General features: G+C 40.0%; 1 protein-coding gene across 1 annotated transcript in view; it reads right to left on the bottom strand.

Annotated features, from left to right (window-relative positions):
• Window positions 1-21331, bottom strand: part of LOC141509174 (uncharacterized) — a 1085709-nt gene that overhangs the window by 1062525 nt on the left and 1853 nt on the right. Inside the window, 4 exon segments of the mRNA XM_074218500.1 lie at window positions 7105-8717; window positions 14715-14807; window positions 15704-15830; window positions 20591-20828. Of these exon segments, the coding sequence (XP_074074601.1) occupies window positions 7105-8717; window positions 14715-14807; window positions 15704-15830; window positions 20591-20623 (1866 nt within the window). The 5' untranslated portion in view covers window positions 20624-20828.

Here is a 21331-nt window from a genome sequence, read left to right as displayed (position 1 = left end):
AATTTTACAGTAAGAAATTTTAAAAGCTGTAAGATGTAGAAACTTATGAAAATTCACATAAATTGATTTGAGGAGAACTAAGAGAACAAATCATTCATTGATAACAGTGTAAACACAGATCACCTGAATGACATAAGAACAATACCGTAGTCACCAAGAAGAGGCACCTCCCAACCCCTTGCAGAGAGCAGATGGACTCTATAGATTTAGGAAGGCGCTTGGGAACATAGTGAACTAGGAAATTTATATTGTTCACTTTTTATTTGATAAAGAAGTTTTCAATCATTTTTCATTTTCATCTGGGGAAGGCCAGATCAGAGAGAGAGAAAATAAATGTCTTTAAAAGAAAAATTAGTTTAAAAATATCATGAAATCCAGAGTCATTAAATTGTATATCCATTTTGACTCAATGATGGCAAAAGTGAGCATAGTCTATCATTCAAAATAAAAATAAAAAAAGATTGTTATATATACACTGCCACAAAGAGATTTGCATTTCCTTTTTGACTCTAATAAGGGCCTGGAAGATGTCAGACTGGATTCTGATTCCCTCCTGAGATGGAAGGTAGGATGGGGGTGAAGGGAGTGCTCCCAGGTTATTCCTCCTCAGAACTGATTCTACCTACTTTTCCCCAATGCTGCTCCCTCTGTAAGCCTTGCCTGTATGGTGTCTGATTCCAAGGAAGCAATATCCCCAAGCTTCTTTCTCTGATTCCAAAGGCAGGGACCCCTGGCTGCTCAGGGGCTCCTTCTGTAGTCAGCTAGGAGGCCACAAAAGTGCATGAAATACCTACTGTGTGCTGGGAGCTAGGCTGAACTAGAGCCAGACCAAAAAGGTCAAAAGATTATCTGGTCTCAAAGAACTCCCATTCTAACAAGACACTTTCCATGGAAATGATTTTTGTCTCTTGTACCTAGAGAGGACAGGAGGTTATCTCAGAGAATCTGCATCAGTAGCTGGGGGGACAGGGAAAGACCTTCAAGAGGGAGACCTGAGTCCTAAAAGGAGCCAAGGGATGAGAGAGAGGGAGCAGAGTTTTCTTAGGGCTCTCCCAGGTTACCACCAGCTCTTCATTGCCAAGTCACCCTCATTTTTTTCTCTCTGCATCCTAGAGCTGTCCAACACCTTCACCTGTCTGACCCAACCTTCTGTATTTTTTGTCAGATCTTTAAGTCCCATCCAGGGAATCTGTGACTAGGAATGTCCCACAGGACTCTTCTTGAGACCTTCTACTTCTCTTGGGGAATTTAGTTCCCATTCATGCAATGATCATCTCTCTGCTGAGAATGCTCAAATCTTCTTACCCAACTCTTCCCCCTTTGCTGACTTCCAGTCCCATACATCTTAAGTGCATCTAGGACATCTCTAACTGGATGTACAGTAGCCATCTGAAACTCAGCATTGCAAATCTGAACTCATCTTTCCTCCCTCCCCTCCCCGCTTCTGAACTTGCCTGTTGCCATTATTGTCCGCATCTCACATGCATCTCTCTAAGCTCCTCTTTTCTCCTCTAACTTGGTCCCCCACTTGGGGACAGACCTTTAACACCTCATACCTGGACTACTGCAATAGCTGCTGGGGATCTTTCCACATCCAGTCTCTTCTCACTCCAGTCCATCCTCCACTCAGCTGTCAAAATGATCTTACATCGGAAAATGTCACCCTCACCTCAACCCTGCTCAATGCTGTCCCCCTATTGTCTCCAGGAGCAAATACAGAATCTTTTCTTTAGCATTCAAAGCCCATTACAATCCTCTCTACTTTTCCAATATTCTTATGCCATTTCATAATATAGTCTGTGATCCAGTGACACTGGGCTGCAAACTTACTCAATGTCCTCATCTCCCAACTCCTGCCCTTTTCTTTGGTCACTCACCATGCCTTGGACACTGTTCCTCATCTTGGTCTCATGGCTTCCTTCCTGTGTCAGTTAAAATTCTCCCCTCCTCCAGGAAGGCTTTTTTTTCTGTTATTTACTGTACAGTTTTTTCAATTTTGTCTGACTTGACTCTTCCTGACTTTATTTATTTATTTATTCATTCATTCATTCATTCATTCATTTATTTATTTATTTTGTGGCAGAGTCACCAGAATACTTTGCTATTTCATTTTCCCCTTCATTTTCCGGAAGAGCACTAAGGCCAATAGGGTTAAGTGACTTCACAGGATTAACCAAATAGATGTATCTGAAGTTGATATGAACTGGGTTCTTGCTGACTGTAAGCCAGTGCTCTCTATTAGTACCACCTAGGTGTCCCCAAATTTTTATTTGGGTTCAATTCACCCTTTCAGTTGAGTTGATGTTGTTCAGTGAATTTCAGGCTTCCTTATGTCCCTTCTTCATTCTATGGCCTTTCTTATTTTTGTTATCTCGAATGTTAAAACAAAAATGAACCTTAAGATCCTTTGGGAGGGGTGGAACCAAGATGGTGAAAAGAAAGGATCCTGTCTTAGGCGCTCTCTCATAAAACTCATAAGCTAAGGACTCTGAACTAAACTTTTGAGAGACAGAACCCACAGAGGGACCCAGTGAGGCAGTTCTCCTACTCAAGGTAACCTGGAAAAGAGCAGAAAGGCTCTGCTACCTGGGGTTGGAGGGGCAGCCGCCAGAGGGGTGGCCCAGCAGAGTGAAAGAACTTCAGCCTCCTGGAGGCAGCCCCAGGGTGCTGCAACAGCAGGGGAGTCTCCTGAGCTATGCTCAGGGGAGCACCGGGCACAAAGTGGGGGAACAGCAGGGGACCTCTGCCAGAGCAAGCATGTGGAGCCCAGCCCTCAGGGCACACAGCAAGCAGCTTGGTCTTGCAGCAGCCCAGATCCAGGAACAGAAGCAGGCAGAGCCGGTAAGCAGGAGCCCCCAGGGCATGAGCCCATTAAGCTGAGCGAGGGGAGTGAAGAGAGACTGCAGAGCTCTGTCCTCTGCCTCTGGAACAGGACTCTGGGGCTCTGAACACATTCAGAACCTGATTGCAGTCTAGGCCCCCCCCCATTGAACAACAGGACCCCCTCCACCTCAGCCCCGTGGCAGAGGGGGCCACATATGGTCATTCACAGACCAGGAGGGAGTACAGAGCCTCACACACTGAGATCCTTGTGGGAGTGTCCCAAAAGCTCAGGAAGCACCCCAAAACCAGGCCCAGGCTGGGAAAATGAGCAAGCAGAGAAAAAAGAGGAACACCATTGAGAAATATTTTGCAAATGAGCCCAAGAAGGATCAAAATACTCAGTCTGAAGATGAGGAAGCACAAGCTCCTGCATCTAAAGATTCCAAGAAAAACAGAAATTGGGCTCAGGCTATGACAGAGCTCAAAAAAGACTTTGAAAATCAAATGAGGGAGTTGGAAGAAAAACTGGGAAAACAAAGGTGAGAGATGCAGGAAAAACATGAAAATGAAGTCAGCAGCTTAGTCAAGGAAATCCAAAAAAATGCTGAAGAAAATAGCATGCTAAAAACCAGCTTAGGTCAAATGGATCAAACAGTTCAAAGTTATTGAGGAGAAGAATGCTTTAAAAAGCAAAATTGGCCAGATGGAAAAAAGAGATAAGAAAACTCTCTGAGGAGAACAAATCCTTCAGACAAAGAATAGAATTCAGGGAGATTGATGAATTTACCAGAAATCAGGAATCAATACTTCAAAACCAAAAAAATGAAAAATTAGAAGAAAATGTGAAATAGCTCATTGAAAAAAACAACTGATATGGAAAACAGACTTAGGAAAGATAATTTAAAAATTATTGGAATACCTGAAAGTCACAATCAGGAAGAGAGCCTTGACATCATTTTCAAAGAATTACTACAGGAAAATTGCCGATATTCTAGAAGCAGAGGGCAAAACAGAAATGGAGAGAATCCACCGATCCCCCCCAAGAAAGAGATCCCAAAAAACCAACCCCTAGGAATATTATAGCCAAATTCCAGAACTCAAGTCAAAGAGAAAATATTACAATCAGCCAGAAGGACACAGTTCAAATATCATGGAGCTGCAGTCAGGATCACACAGGACTTAGCAGCAGCTACATTGGAAGCTTGTAGGTCTTGGAATATAATATACCAGAAGGCAAAGGAGCTTAGAATGCAGCCAAGAATCAACTACCCAGCAGGGCTGAATGTCCTCTTTCAGGGAAAAAGATGGACTTTCAATGAACCAGGGGAATTTCAAATGTTCCTGTTGGAATGGCCAGAGCTGAACAGGTTTGATCTTCAGATATAGGACTCGGGTGAAGCATAGAGATTGGAGGAGAAGGGGAAAATATTAGGGACTTAATGAAGATGAACTGCATGTATTCCTGCATAGAAAAATGACACTGATAATACTCATATGAACCTTCTCAGTTAATAGAGCAGGTAGAGAGAGCTTTTATAGTTGAAGCACAAGAGAAAGCTGAATTCGAAGATAAAATATGGTGTAAAAATGGAGTCAATAGTAAAAAAGGGAAATGTAATGGGACAAAGAAAAAGGAGAGGGGGGAATAGGCCAGGATATTTCATACAATAAGATTCTTCTTTATTACAATGAGCTATTGCAATGATATGGAAGGGGGGAAGGCAAGGGAAAATAAGGGAAAACTTCACTCTCATCAGAGGTGGTTAGGAGAGGAAACAGCATATATACTCAATGGGGTATAGGCATCTGGAGTAAGAAGGAGGGGGGACGGGGGAAGGGGGGGATATGAGTCATAGAGGAGAGGATGGACCATGCGGGGAGAGTGGTCAGATATAACACATTTTCTTTTTTACTTCTTGCAAGGGGCTGGGATTGGAAGGCCTGTCCAGGACTATAGGGCCAGGTGGATTCTGGGCCTAAGGGGTGATATGGGGGTTCGGGGCCTCTTGGCCCCAGAGCCGGGGAATCTGTCTGCTGTGCCACTCAGCTACCCTACAGCAGAGTCAGAGTGAAAGGAGAGAGAAAATATAGTACAAGGTAGTGGAGAAATAGGAAAGGAGGGAGTTGCGATTAGCAATAGCAACGGCGGAAAAATATGGAAGTAATTTTGCCATGGACTTATCATAAAGAATGTGATCCACCCACGACAGAGTTGTTGATGTTGGAACAAAGATTCCAGCACATTTTTTATTATTATTATTTTGGGAGGGGGTGCAGGGCAAATGGGGCTGGGTGGCCTGCCTGGGGCCGCATAGCAGGGTGATCTTTGGGTGTCTGAGGCTGGATTTGGACCCAGGTGCTCCTGGCACAAGAGCTAATGCTCTGTCTGCCACCCAGCCACCCCTACTATTATTACTATTTGATTTTATTTTGGGTCTTCTTTTTTTCTTTTTTTTTTGTTTTGGTTTTTGCAGGGCAGTGGGGTTCAGGTGGCTTGCATGTCACACGGTTGTGTGATTGTTGGGTGTACAGGGCCAGATGTGGGCTCGGGTGCTCATGACTCCAGGGCTGGTGCTCCATCCATTGTGCCACCTGGCTATACCTACAATTATTACTATTATTTTTTAAATTTTAATTATTTTTCTCTCCCCTTTACTTTATCACTCAAGCAAGTCTATATTTATGGGGGGAGGGGGTATTTCATTTAATCTTAAACAAGAATATTTTATTAATGTAAAAAAACATTTGTACAAAATGAGAATAAACATTAAATGAAAAAACAATGAACCTTAAAGGTCATTATTTCCAAAAAGACTGCTTTAAGAAAGCAATTTACAGATGAGGAATTCAAAGCAATCCATAGTCATAGGAAAAATTGTTCTAAATAACTAATTATTAAAGAAATGCAAATTAAAGCATCTCTGAGGTACCCCCTCACACCTCTCAGACTGGTCAATATGACCAGAAAGGACAACTATCAATGTCAGAAGGGATGTGGGAAATCTGGGACATTAATACATTGTTGGTGGAGCTGTGAACTCATCCAACCTTTCTGGAGAGCAATTTGGAACTATGCCCAAAGGGCAACAAAAATGTGGAAACCCTTTAATCCAGCAATACCACTGGATCTATACCCCAAAGAGATCATGAAAAAGGGTAAAAACATCACTTATACAAAAACATTCATAGCAGCCCTGTTTGTGTGGCAAAGAATTGGAAATTAAGTAAATGTCCTTCAATTGGGGAATGGCTTAGCAAACTATGATATACATATATATATATATATATATATATATATATATATATATATATATATATATGTATGTATGTATATGTCATGGAACACTATTGTTCTATTAGAAACCAGGAGGGACGGGAATTCAGGGAAGCCTGGAGGGTTTTGCATGATCTAATGCTGAGTGAGATGAGCAGAACCAGAAAAACATTGTACACACTAATAGCAACATGGGGGCAATGATCAACATTGATGGACTTGCTCATTCCATCAGTGCAACAATCAGGCACAATTTGGGGGTATCTACGATGGAGAACAGCATTTGTGCCCAGAGAAAGAACTGTGGAGTTTAAACCAAGACCAAAGTCTACTACCTTTAATTTAAAAAAAAAAAACCATTATCTTATGTAATTCTGCTATCTCTTATACTTTATTTTTCTTCCTTAAGGGTATGATTTCTCTCTCATCACATTCAACTTAGATCAGTGTACACCATGGAAACAATGTAAAGACTAACAGACTGCCTTCTGGGGGGGGGTGAGAAGCAAGACTGGGGGGAAAATTGTAAAATTCAAAATAAATAAAATCTTTCTTTTAAAAAAAAAGAAAGCCATCAATATTGATTTTGTATTTTAAAATTCAGAACCATGAAATCAAGTTAAATGTGTGTGTGCATACATACGAATATATGTATATATACCCAACATATATATACATAAGAAAAATTGCACATAGAATAGCTTCTATTATTTATTGCTTGATTTTCATTTTGAAATACTAAAAAAACTCAGTCATTTCAGAATTGTCCTCATGCCCATGTCTGAACTTCCTATAATATAACTTCACAAAGACTTAAGGAAAAAGCTATAACTTTTCCCAGTTCTCTGCTTTCCTAAATAAGCTATAGATGAGGCTCAAATATCCAAATTATTCTAATAGGAGAACAAATCTCAAATGAGACCAGATTAGAATTTTGTCTTAGGACAAAAATCAAATCTAGATCTACGAGCACAAAGGCATCAAATTGATCTTCATTATGATTCAACAAGATTCTTTCTGAAAGGTTTTCCACACTGAATAAATTCTTAAGTTTTTTCTCCAGTGTGGACTCTCTGATGTATAGTAAGAAAGGAGCTGCATCTGAAATTCTTTCCACATTGATGACATTCATAAGGTTTTTCTCCAGTATGAATTTTCTGATGTACAGACAGACTGGAACTTCTGCCAAATGTCTTTCCACATTGATAACATTTATATGGTTTTTCTCCAGTATGGATTATCTGATGTTTAGCAAGACCAGACCTGCCCCTGAAAGTCTTTCCACATTCATTACAGTCATAGGGCTTCTCTCCAGTGTGGACTATCTGATGAGCAGCAAGACTAGAAGTACATATGAAAGACTTTCCACACTGATTACATTCATAGGGCTTCTCTCCAGTGTGACTTCTCTGATGTATAGCAAGACCAAAGCTTCTTCTGAAAGCTTTCCCACATTGATTACACTCATAACGTTTTTCTCCAGTGTGAACTCTCTGATGCATAGCAAGAAAATCACTGCATCTGAAGGTCTTTCCACACTGATTGCATTCATAAGGTTTCTCTCCAGAGTGGATTCTCTTATGTAAGAAAAGTTTGTAGTGTTGTCGGAAAGTCTGTCCACATTGATTACATTCATAAGGTTTCTCTTCAGTATGGGTTTTCTGATGTACAGTCAGATTGCAACTTCTGGCAAAAGTCTTTCCACATTGATTACATTTATAAGGTTTTTCTCCAGTATGAATTGTCTGATGTTTCCCAAGACTAGAACTGCATCTGAAAGCCTTTCCACATTCTGTGCATTCATAAGGTTTCTCTCCAGTGTGGATTCTCTTATGTTTACTAAGATTAGAACTGCAGCTAAAAGCCTTTCCACATTGACTACATTCATAAGGTTTCTCTCCAGTGTGAATTCTCTGATGTACAATAAGTGAAGAGTTTTCAGTGAAACTTTTACCACATTCTGGACATTCATGAGATTTCTCTCTAGTGTGAATTCTCTGGTGGGAAATAAGGGATGACTGTTGGCTGAAGATCTTGCCACACTGCCCACATTTATGTAGCTTTTCAGTAGCATGCAGTTTCTGGTGGTGAATAAGAGATGACTGTTGCTTAAAGACTTTACCACATTCATTACATCCAAAATCATTTTTTCCATTTTGAATTTTCTCATTTTCAGTGAGCTCTGAATTATGGGTCTTATTGCTTCCATTACATACATCAAGCATTTCTCCAGTATGACTTTTCTGATGTCTAATTAAATCTGAATTCAAGCTGAAGGTCATTTCACATTGATTACATTGATAAGTTCGTACTTCAGGAGGCTTCTCATGAGACTCAGCCAGTTCTAAGCATTCCCTACCTTTACTTTCCTGAGAACAGCTATTCCCTGAGGTCATTTTCTTACAATGAATTACAATTGAATTTTGTCTGAAACTCTTTCCATCTTTATCAAATTCACAATGATTCTTTTGTTTTTCCTCTATCTTGATAGCAGAGTCACAGCTTTCCCTCAAACTCAGGTTGGGGTGACCATCATTCATGAATTTCTGTTGACATGATTGTTCTACAGGAATGCTCAGCTTGGCAATAGGCCTCCTCACTTCAAGCCTCATCACTCCATCTGAAGGAAATAAAAAGCAAATGTGTGTTGTATGTGTAAATACTCACATATGCCTATATGTGGACACAAAAACATACTGACATAAAGTTAACTTTTTTATTATCCATTTTCCTAGGGAAAGAGAAGAGTGTTTTCTAATATATGTAGATAAATTAAATCATTTGAAAATTTCATTAGTTCCCATCTCTGGGCTGATTAAATGTACAAAGTGCCACACATACAATTCCACTGAATCCTTATGATAAATGTGAAACACAGGCCCTGCGTTCTCATTACATTCACAACTCAGGCCATGATTCAGAATGCTTAAGGGACCTATCCAACATCACTGCAGCTGACACTAGCAATCAAATCCTGTGACTGGGCATATTCTGTCCATGGAATCAGATATCTTTTCCTCATTTCATACTATTTTTAAAAAATTATTTTATTATTACATATTTACTTTTTAAAATTTGTAAGTATATGTACAAATCATTGCATAGGCAGGAGTTTAAGCAAGAGTCCAATAGACCTGGTATATTTGTCATGTCTCTAATATCATTTTATGAGTTATTCCCAAATGAAAAGTATGAGAAATACACTGACAAAATTAAATTGAATGAAGATATTTTTGAAATACAAATTTGGTTGGACTTTTAGTGCTATACTTAGTGCATTCCATAGTGAATTTCTTTTAGGTTTTTTTTTTTCAAGGCAAATGGGGTTAAGTGGCTTGCCCAAGGCCACACAGATAGGTAATTATTAAGTGTCTGAGGCTGGATTTGAACTCAAGCACTCCTGACTCCAGGGCCAGTGCTCTATCCACTGCACCACCTAGCCACCCCCATAGTAAATTTTTGATTGTGATGAATAAAAATGGTGACTATTGTTTTGTACTTAGCTTTTGGAAAAATAGTTTCTTTGGGAAAGATATCACTTAAAGTTCCCTGACTACAGAGACTGAACCAATATCTTGCACTGGAATAGAAGGCTATAGTTACCAACTATCAGGACCCATTAATAAACATCTAAACACTCAATTCGAGCCCAGGCTTCTGGAGATTACTTTCCTTCTTAATGATTCTATATATCTCTAGATCCTTTTCTTTGACTGGTTGTTTCAGTATATTTAGGGGGATTCCCACTGACTTCCTTAAGTAGATAAGTCTTAGATCATTGCCTGAGGTTCAGATAGATACATCATTCCTAAGTGTCTGCAGCCTGACTTGAATGTTCATTTTCCTAATGTGTCCAGTATTCTCCATATTCAGACAAAGTGCATAAAGTTGGGGTAGGCAGATCAGTCATAGGTATAGACACTGCTCTGGTGAGCTGCTCTGACTGTCAAATGGATCCTGAGAAGCTGGGAATCTATTTATTGGCAATTGCTAGCCTTGATTGTTCAATGACCTTTATGACTCAAGATTTTTTTAATACCAGATTTTTATCATGACAGATGTGCCATTTGTGGCACTTAAAATTAGTATTTAATGGGAAGGCCTATCTTGTCTACAAACATAGTTTAATATTGCTTCTGATTCCTTTTTTCCTTCCATTTTCTCTTCTCGAGTCTAAGATCATATAATGATTGCCAACCCTGGGATATGTATGCACCTGAAACATACTGTATTGAGTTTGAGTCCATCAAATTTAAGGGTAGACATTATTTATATACTTTTCAAAACACATCTTGCAATGTTTCTACTCTGTAATTAAACTAAACCAAAACTTTGTAATAAAAGTCCATCTATTTCCAGTGTCAAAAATATTGTTTCATACTAGATCTTGAGTCTATTATTCTTTTTTGGCAAGGCAATGGGATTAAGAGACTTGCTCAAGGTCACACTGTAAAATAAGTATTAAGTATCTGAGGTCAAGTTTATTATTCTTCTGTCAGAAAATGACAGTTCTCAGGAAGTGAATACTGTGCTTTACTATCAGATACATAGCAACCATTCTTATTTTGTGATTGAAGAAACCCCTAGACATTCACAAGGGGTGTGAGCTAAAAAATTCTTTGCTTTTTTTGGGGGGGGCAGCTAGGTGGTGCAGCGAATAGAGCACTGACCCTGGAGTGAGGAGGGAACTGAGTTAAAATCTGGCCTCAGATACTTAATAACTACCTAGCTGTATGACTCTGGGCAAGTCACCTAACCCAATTGCTTTTCAAAAAGAAAAAAGCAAAAAAAAATTCTTTACCAGAACACTGAACAGAAAATAATTGCCCTAATTTGCTAAAAATATTTTTAAACAAAAATAAAATATATATATGTAAATACACATTTTCTTCTGAAACAAGCATATACATGCTTCAAGTACAATAGTTTCCTTTTTTTCAGTGATTCCAAACTCTCATAAGCAAGTATCCAGTGCTTTTCAACTACAGGCAATGGTTACATCAAATTGTGACCACGTCTTATTAAGTGCAACATTGATTTCTCAACCTGCCATCAAATTCTTCCCTAATAGACAGAAAGGTTTGAAATTCAAGTGGAAATCAATTCTTAGGGATAGTCATCCATAGACATGAATGATGATTTGCTTTCTGTCACTACACTAGAGTATTTCCCTCATTTCCAGATTCCCTTGTAAGCACATCGCATCAGCAGAGGCATCACTAGATCTTCAAATTACAAATATTTGTCCAGATGGTAGAACTCTTTGGAAACCATGAGTGCATTACAAGCCATCTGGAAATTATCATGGACGATCCCAACTTTTCTACACAAAAGTTTTTATAAATTGGAAATTGAGTGGATGCCCATCAATTGGGGAATGGCTGAACAAGTTATAGTATATGAATGTTATGGAGTAATATTGTTTAAGAAACCATAAATGGTCAGACTCTAGAGAAGCATGAAATGAATTATAGAAACTGATGTAGAATGAAAGGAGAACCAAGAGAACATTGTACACATTAACAACAGTATTGTGAGTTGATCAACTTTGATGGATGATGCCCTTCTCAGCAGTTCAGAGACCTAGGACAACCCAGGGAGACCTGTTATGGACAGTGCTAGTCACATTCAGAGGAAGAAAAGCAAAACAAGCAGAAGAAAAAATCTATAGAATGTTTTAAAATTTTCATTTTTTAAAATTTCTCCTGTGTTTTTCTTTCCTATCTTATTGTTTTTCTTTCTTTTCCTTTAGTCCTAATTCCTCATACAGAAAATGATTAATCTGTAAACATGTTAAATATAAATGTATGTGTACATTGTTCACAAGGCTATTTTGCACCATTGAGGCAGGAAGGGAAAGGTGGAAGGAAATTATGTAATTTATAAATATATATATGCATATGAAAGAATGTTGAAAAACTTTCATAACATGTAATTGAAAAAATAAATAAAATATCAATTGTGTGGGAAAAATCCATATAAAGCTATTCTTAGATTTGAATTTATCTTCCATTTATGTTACTTCTCTTCAGTCTAGCAGGTAGATGTTTGAAGGACTTGATAACCAACATTGGTCAGTCACTCAGAAGACTGTGTGAGTGTGCCAGTGGCAGAATGAAGAAAGTTATATCTGACCAGATTTATTTTCTTACAAATGTTCTTTTGTATAAATGAACATGGTTTAAAAACTACAAAGCCTAACGCAATATTTGAAATTGATCTTCAAATATATTTATCATTTAATTATCTGCCTGGGCCCAAACAAGGCCCTCACTTCTACCTTAGTCCCTGCATCCCAGTCTCTCTGTGATGGTCAAGTGTAGGATCTGGCTTAAATTCTGATTTCGGACTGGAGATCACAAAGCCTGTAGGAGGGTCTCCTGCTATGGGACACCTGGGAGCCTCTGCCTCTAAGTCTCCCTAAATCGATGGTGCCAGTTAGCTACATAGATCTGGTCAGTGAACCTCCAAGAGTGTAGACAAAGACTGGACCAAAAAGATCAGGGTAGGAACTTGGGTTGATGTCTTCTGTGAACCTCAACTTTGAAAGAATTCTGGATAAGACACTGGTTTTTATGTCTACTCACCTGTTGCTGAATGGAAAGAAAATCATGAAATCAGGTTATCCAGCTCTATTCTATTTATTTTATTTTATTTTTTTGGTTTTTGCAAGGGAGTGGGGTTAAGTGGCTTACCCAAGGTCACACAGGTAATAAGTATAAGAGGCTGGATTTGAACTCAAGTCCTCCTGGATCCAGGGCTGGTGCTCTATCCACTGTGCCACCTAGCTACCCCCAGTTCTACTCTAAGGCAGGACAATCCTTTGACATCTCCTTATTCCACTCATCATGGCAACTTTTCCAAAATTTTGCATTCTCCCTAACCTTAACATATGACTTGCTTGTCTTCATCCACCCTCTCAGCTGAGAACTTGGCCAATTATTTCACTGAAAAAATCTGAATATTGAAAGAACATTCTCTTCATCCATCCATCCTTAGGTATTGTCCTAACTCTATGTTCATTTTCATGGCTAAAAATCTAGAGATGGCCATCTACTCTTGGCATCTCCAAGTCCTTAACTCTTCCTTCCTACAAAACTTCTTTGTAGGAGGAGGCTCTCAACATCATTATCAAAGAATCTCTTCTCTAGCAATGAGTTTCATAGTGCTAAATCAAAAGACCTTTTTCTCCAGGCTCATGCTTCCTGATCCTTCTGCAGCATTTGACATCATCACTCATCCTCTTTTCCATGATAGGTTTTGCTAACTCTTTGATTTTTGGATTCTCCCCCTACCATGTTCAAAACTGAAATCATTATCTCACTCCAAAACATCTCACCTTCTACTTTTGGAAAACAATTCAGCTCACCCTCCCAACTGTACAGACTCATAAAAGAGATGTCATCCATTCTTATCATCTCTCACACACTCAGACCATGCTCCCCCCATCTCCATCTTCAGTCCTTTGCAAAGTTCTATTGATTCATGTTTTGTAGCATCTCTCATAGACTCCTTCTCTCAACACAGCCAATTCCTCATAACTGATGTATTGTAAAAACCAGTTGTTTGATCTCACTGCCTCATGTCTCTCTGTAGGTCAATCAATCCTCTATCCAGCTGTCAAATTCATCTTCCAAAGTTGCCCTCTTACCATCAGAGCCTACTCAATAATCTCCAGTGGCTCCCTTAGCACCAGGATCAAATAGAAAGTCCTCTGTTGTGGGGCAGCTAGGTGGCACAGTGGATACAGCACTGGCCCTGTAGTCAGGAGGACCTGAGTTCAAATCCAGCCTCTGACACTTAATAATTACCTAATTTGGGCAAATCCCAACCCCATTGCCTTGCAAAAACTTTAAAAAAAAGAAAGTCTTCTGTTGGGCTCTGAGAGCCCTGCGTCTCCTGCCCCTCTCCTCCCTCTCCAATCTTGTTTCACCCTTACTCCCCACCTCCACATATGCTATAATCTAGTAGCAAAGGCCTCCTTTGTGCTCCTTGAACAGGACAAACCATCTCCAGTCTCCATGAGTTTTCCCTATCTGCTCCTCATGGCTATCCAACTCCCCCTGGCTTCTCTGAAGCCCCAGCTCTACAAGAAGCCTCTTCCAATTCTCTTAACCTAAGAGCTTTCCCTCCCTTGACGAGCTATACTTAATCCTCTAAATAGCATGTTTTGCACTGTTCTGTCCATGTTGTCTTCCCCACTAGTCTATGAGCACCTTGAGAGCAGATAGCCCTAGCCATTCTGTAAATGTGAGAATTCTGGGACAGAGTAGGACCTTAATAAAATTTGTAGGCTTAAAGAGAATCTGGGAAAGAGTTTCCATTAGAGCCTGGGTCCTTTCTGGACCGCTTCAAGAGAGTTCATGATCCAAAGTTCCAAACAATGGATTTCACAGGAAGAGAAGGAACAGGCCATGGCATCCAACCCCTTCATTTCACAGATGGCAAAACTGAGATTCAGAGGATCAGTGACTTATCAAGATCCCACTTCTAAGAAGAGTCTAGCAAAGATTGTAAGTCAGATCTTCTAGTAGCCAAGTCTAACACTCCGTTCACAAGGGTCACATTTCTCCCTCTTGTGATAACAACCCTCACAGACCTGCTTTCCCTTCCTCACCTGGATACGTTCTGGGGTCTTCTCGCTCCAGCATCCATGGTACTTTCCCTTGCTCAAAATGGGAGATCAAATCTTCTCTGGGAACTGGAAAGCCTAGGCGTGGAAATAAAGAAAAGATGAGAATGAAGAGATATTTTTAATTTAGTTCTGGGTAGGAAAAGGGACATGCTGGAAGGGTCAGGATGGTTTTCATGAATCCTCAAGGATAGTTTCAACTTTAATTGTTGAGAGCATAGGTGGGGGATGGGAAGATCATTTGGAAACTTCATTGGAAACAGAAAATTCTGTTTTCTTGGTTTCCTTCACAGAAGGGCTGATTCCATAGATTCCATTATCCAGCTCTTGAGGGGCATCTGGTAGTGCAGTGGAGAGAGCCTGGGGTCTGGTTTCAGGAAGATAAGTTCAAATGGGGTTTCAGACACTCATTAGTAAAGTACCCCAGACAAGAGTCAGATAAATTGTTTGCTTCAGTTTCCTCAACTGTAAAAATGAACTTAGTACCATGCTCTAGCTCACAGGCTTGCCATGAGAATAACATGAGATAATATTAATAAAGAATGTTCTGAGCATGGAACTTCACATAGAGTGGGTATGTATACATGATTATTGCCTCCCTTTCCTTGCCCACCATTTCTGCTGAAATTCTGGGGAGATATAAATGAAGAACAGAGATACATTTGCGTTCTAGGCTTCTGAGAGAAAGATTAGGAGCAGGGAGCTACAATTTTAGGCATATTAATAAGAAAAATATTTCTTAGACCAGCCCCAACCAAAAGAGGAAAGGGATATTTGGGAAGAGAGGGGGAGATCTTCATTGCCCATCTCTATGGAAAAGCTGCCTCAGTAGTCTTTTTCGAGATCTGGCAGAGAGAATTGATGTTCAAGAAGAGATCAGACCAGATACAATCTCTGAGACGATTTCCAACTCTGAGATTTTTCAACATTGCTGTGATCTTTGGATCCAGATGTACCAGGGGAAGTGTCCTTACCAAGAGAAAGAAAGTTCCTGGCAGTCTCCACCATGACCTCCTTGTACAGTGTTTTCTGAGAATGGTCCAAGAGGCTCCACTCCTCTGGGGTGAAGTCCACAACCACATCCTTGAAAGACACCAATCTCTAAACCATCAAAAACAATAGATATTAGGGCTGAAGCCTCAGAAGTCATCACATCCAACTCTCATCAATTCATAGTAGGAAACAAATACAGAGATGGAATTGTTCCAAAGGTAATACACTTCATGAGTGTGAGAACCATCATGTGGAAAAACTCAATGGAATATTGAGACTAAGGATTTTTATTTGTAATTGGAATGAAATTGAGAAATGTGTTACTGGAAATTGCTTCTCCCTAGAGCACCAGAGAAATTATATGTTCCATCAGGATATATATGATGGTCTCTGGAAGACAAAGGAAGCTGATTTGAAATTTCTTCCTCATCAGAACTGACATTATAGCCCATACATTTGAAAGAAAATTCCATCAAGATTTGATGAGATGTTATTCTGGCAAGTAAAATAACCTGTGATAAATGAAAAGAGAGTGAGGAAAATAAAAGATCAAGTTAATTTCATAGGTGACTGCAATAAAGTCTCATTTAGATGAAAACAAACTATTAAAAATGTTAATCCAAATCTGGACTGATCTGAGGCATATGAGACTGTTTTCAGGCAAAGAAAATGAGCTATAATAATAATTATTATTATCATCATCATCATCATCATCATTATTATAAGGAGTACAATGGACCAAACCCTGGGCTTGGAATCATGAAGATTTAAGTTCACATTTGGCCCCAGATACTTTCTAGTTATTTGACCCTAGGTAAGTCCCTCAATGCAGTTTGTTTCAGTTTCCTCAGCTGAAAAATGAGTTAAAGAAGGAAATGGCAACAACTCCAAGACATTGCCAAGAAAACCCACTTTATTTTTTTTAAGGTTTTTGCAAGGTAAATGGGGGTTAAGTGGCTTGCCCAAGGCCACACAGCTAGGTCATTATTAAGTGTCTGAGACCGGATTTGAACCCAGGTACTCCTGACTCCAAGGCCGGTGCTTTATCCACTACGCCACCTAGCTGCCCCCTTGAAAACCCACTTTAAAAAAGGGTGTATGTGGCGCAGCTATTTGGCAGCAGTGAATAGAGCCTGTAGTAAGGAGGCCCTGAGTTCAAATATGGCCCTAGACACTTAAAAATTACCTAGCTGTGTGACAATGGGCAAGTCACTTAACCCCACTGCCTTGCAAAAAAAAAAAAAAAAAGGCAGAGTGTGAGTCTGAAAAATTGCACAGAACTAAAATATGACCAAAGGAAAAAATAAGAAAATTATTATATTAAGGATGTGAACTGGCTCTGAGCATGTGTCATAGTGAAAACATCCCAAGTCTTTGCTTTATGATCCTTTGCATTTGTTAATGGTCTACATATATGTATATATATCTATATATATCTATATATATATATATATATATATATATATATATATATATATATATATATATATATATATATCCATATCTATATCTATAGAATTGACTATGCAGCATGGGAGACACTGGCACAGGACTACCCAACATGGTATACCCTGATCAGTGAGGGTGCTGCCTTCTATGAGAAGAAAGGAAGTAGCTCAAAGGAAATGTAACTTAAGTTTCGAGTCCCCACCCCAGGTGTTCACATGGACTATTTATATTCGACCCGAGCTCATATTGGTCTGATCAGCCACAGTCAGATACACTCTAGTTTGTCTGTAACATGATGATGTCATTTTGATAACAAAGGACAAGAACCATCTAAACCTGACAAGGACTCCCCTTGCATTTAGTGCCACTAGCTCTACTAACAAGGTCCCATGACTTAGCTTTCTTCTGTGATCAAATACCAACAAGTTCTCCTTTTACCCTTTGGCCACAATACAATGTGGAGCCAACAGTTTTTCCTCTTCTCATGTAATATATAAATGGCATTGCTGAATTGTTCATAGCACAACTTCTCGTCAAGATCTGGTGGAATGTGCCATTCTTTAGACTCCCCAAAACCCATTTTTCTGATTCCTCCTAACAAGTTGGCTTTAACTGGGCAAAGGATGAAAACATTCATGTGACGAGAACCAGATATGCCTTCCAAGAAGGAAGCAGCTTCTGGTTTTCCAAGGAAATGGGTCAGTAAGGCTTGCACAGAAATAGCAGTCAATAGTAATCTTTGTTCAGTCATTTTTCAGTCTCTGTGACCCCATTTAAGGTTTTCTTGGCAGAGATACTGGAGAGGTTTACCATTTCCTTCTCCAGCTCATTTGCAGATGTGGAAACTGAGGCAAACAAGGTTAAGTGACCTACACAGGATACACAACTAATAAGTGACTGAGACCAAGACCAGATCTGAAGTCAGGAAGGTGAGTCTGCCTGAGCCCAGACCTGATGCTCTAGTCACTGCTCAACCTTCAACAACTGTAATAGTGATGAAAAATCTCAATTATGAAAGCATTGGCTGGAGCTCGCAGTCTGTGTGTGTGTGTGTGTGTGTGTGTGTGTGTGTGTGTGTGTGTTTCAAAATAAAAGTAGATAATATCTTGTCTAGTCCTCACGATAATTTCATCCTTCAAAACATTCAAGAACCAAAAAAGGGAAATTGTACTCTGAAACTAGTTGGCGATAACAGGAAGGAACTAGATTGTAGAATAGAAATGATGAGACCCTTGGAGGTAAGTGACCAACCCCTCCCGGAATGAGACATAGAGGAAGAGACATTTGGGAATAGACTGATGTGAACTCTAGATTGAAGGAGGCGGGTTTCCAAGGACTCATTCAGAGAAAAGATAAGTATGATCCTGGGGATATCAAGTCTTGTAGGAGAAAGTCAGGCCAACAGTAATGAATGATACTCAAGCAATTAATCCTGAAGACCCATGGAAAAATAATTTCAAGAAGAAGAAAAAACTATTATCCCTAAGGACCAATAATAATTGAAAGAGAACTCACTAACCAACTTAAGTCTTTAAAAAATGGAAAAACAGGAGTCAGACCAATATCTCTTTGACTGGTACAGAAAGTCTCTTTGAGGACTTTCCTTCCCCTAATTACAAAAGAAACTATTCATGCCCTCCTCTTCATCCCATCAGGGAAAGGAAATAGTAAGAGATTAATATGTGCTAATCAACTAACAGATAAAGAAGATATAACTGTCTTTGATCTAGTGCAAATATTTTCCTTTGCAAAAAACTGTTGTCTCAGTTTACCAATCAGTTTATTTTTACTTAGCTTACTTAAAATAGAGTGGTCATGAGGATTTAATCAAATATTAATGGTAAATGGTTTAGCCTAGGGTCTAGTGCCTATGTGTGATTTATAAATTATATATATATATATATATATTATATGTAAACATATATTCACATATATGTATATGTATGAAAAAAAGAAAATAGAAAAAGCTATTATTCTCTGGGACAGTCATCTGCCCACACATTAACACACACACATGTATGTGAATAAATATATGTATTTTTCTATGTAGAAACAAAGATAAGTAGCAGTGTCAACTATGGAATAAAAAGACACTCCTGTCCATCCTCCATTGATGGATTGGATTACCCTCGAGTGGATCAGAAAGGGCCGGGTACCTGTCTGGCTGCCTTTTTCTGGCCATCTCTACCAAGGACCCTGACAATTCTCCCAACACGACTAAATGAGACAAGATTTGTCAAGCTCTTGGCAGGTAGTTGACATCCCATAACCAGCCCAAGCCCCTTTTCAGTCAGTCTTCTTACTTTACTCCACTCTTCCTCCTCTCTCACCCAGGGACTCTGGCCTCCTGGCTGATCCTTTATCAAGATCCACTGTTTCGCATCCTTGGAATGCCACCTCCTCCTTACCTGGGCCTCCTGGCTTCCTTCCCATCTCTGCTATAATCCCACTTTCTGAGAGCCTTTCTGCTAGAGCTTTTTCTCTCAGGGTGCCTCCCAGTTATTCTGTAGAGCTGACATGATGTCTCCCCATTAGACTAGGAACTCCTTGAGGACAGGAATTTTGTATTCAAAGGAGGTTTGAACAGGGCCTGGTCCAGGTGGGCCATTTTCTCAGTGCTTATTTATTTAATCTAAGAAAAGATAAAGGGGAGGGACTCAGAGAGACCTGGGAAGACTTGTGGGAACTGAGGCAGAAGGGCATGAGCAGAACCAGGAAGACAATCTCAGCTCTGAGAACAACACTCTCAAGGAAAATGGCTGGGAAAGCCTTCAGGGCTGTTTTTCTCCAGGCCTGTCCAGACAAGGTTCAAGATTAAAGGGGTTTCCTTGACCTGTACTTCCTTCAAAGGAGACCTTGGTCATAGGAAACAGAAAAGAGGGGAGAACCTGTGTGTGAGGGGAGGTGGCCAGACCGGCAAGAAGAGGGCAAAGCCATGAGGCTGATGGAATAGTGACTAATGACTGAGGGGGCTGACCTTTCAGTGAAGGAGAATCTAAAGGACACATAGAGGAAGCAGAACCAGGGAAGTTAGTAGTCAAGATGCCCAAGAATCAAGAATCAATTCAAAAAACAGAAGAAGAAAGTAAGGCAGTGCTGTTATTATTGTATTCAGTTTCATGCTGATTTTTGTAAGGAGTCATGCTATAGGGAAGAAAGATTGCCAGTTGGGGCAGCTAGGTGGTTCAGTGGATAGAACACCAGCCCTGAAGTCAGAAGGGCCTGAATTCAAATCCAGCCTCAGACACTTAATAATTGCCTAGCTATGTAACCTTGGGAAAGTCACTTAACCCTATTGCCTTAAATAAATAAAATTTTTAAAAAAGAAATATTGCCAGCCTCATGGACAGTCTTCTTGTGTCTATGGAGATGGCATCATTGACTGATGCAGGTCAAGTCTGTGAACAGAGAATATTTACCTGGGGTGGGGGTCGGCAGCTTCCAGGGGCCATTCCCTCTGGTTCCAGGCCCCCTTCTTAGGCCAGATCTTGGTCCTCAGACTATGCTGCTGATGGAGAAGGACGCCAGATATGGAGATGTTTTTCCTTCTCTTCCTAGTTAGCAGGCTGACCTACAGGGAGTTTTAGAGAGAGTAAGGTCCCACAGGAGTTACAAAGACCCTGGCCATGGGCCTTCCCTTAGGGAAGAGTCCTTAACCTACAGAAGAAGAAAAGCAGAAGGTAGGGTCAGGATTCAAAATGAAGATTGTCTGAACAGGAAAACTACTTCTCTCCTTCCCTTCCTCCTTCTTTTCTGTCCCATACTTCTACAGAGCCACAGGAGTCAGATAGAGCTTTGAGATCCAAGATAGGTTGAGACCAGTCAGAGTTTCAATATCCCCTGAATCAGAACTCTCCATCCGCTCCTCTCAATGATAGTCTGCATTTGCTGCTTTCCCTGTCATTTCTCTCCCAAACTCTCTCTTTTTGTCACTCTATCTCTGTTTTTCTCTTTCTCTCTTTTCCCCTATTTTCCCTAATACTCCACCCCACCCTCACACTCCAGGAGAGATGGTAGCTAAAGAAGATTTATGGATAGACTCTAGGGGTGGCTAGGTGGCACAGTGGATATAGTACCAGCCCTGGAGTCGGGAGTACCTGAGTTCAAATCCAACTTCAGACACTTAATAATTACCTAGCTGTGTGGCCTTGGGCAAGTCA

Source organism: Macrotis lagotis, chromosome 1, assembly GCF_037893015.1.
Source record: "Macrotis lagotis isolate mMagLag1 chromosome 1, bilby.v1.9.chrom.fasta, whole genome shotgun sequence".
NCBI lineage: Eukaryota > Metazoa > Chordata > Mammalia > Peramelemorphia > Peramelidae > Macrotis > Macrotis lagotis.
Note: the sequence above shows the minus strand (reverse complement) of the source record. Positions and strands in the feature narration are given on the sequence as shown.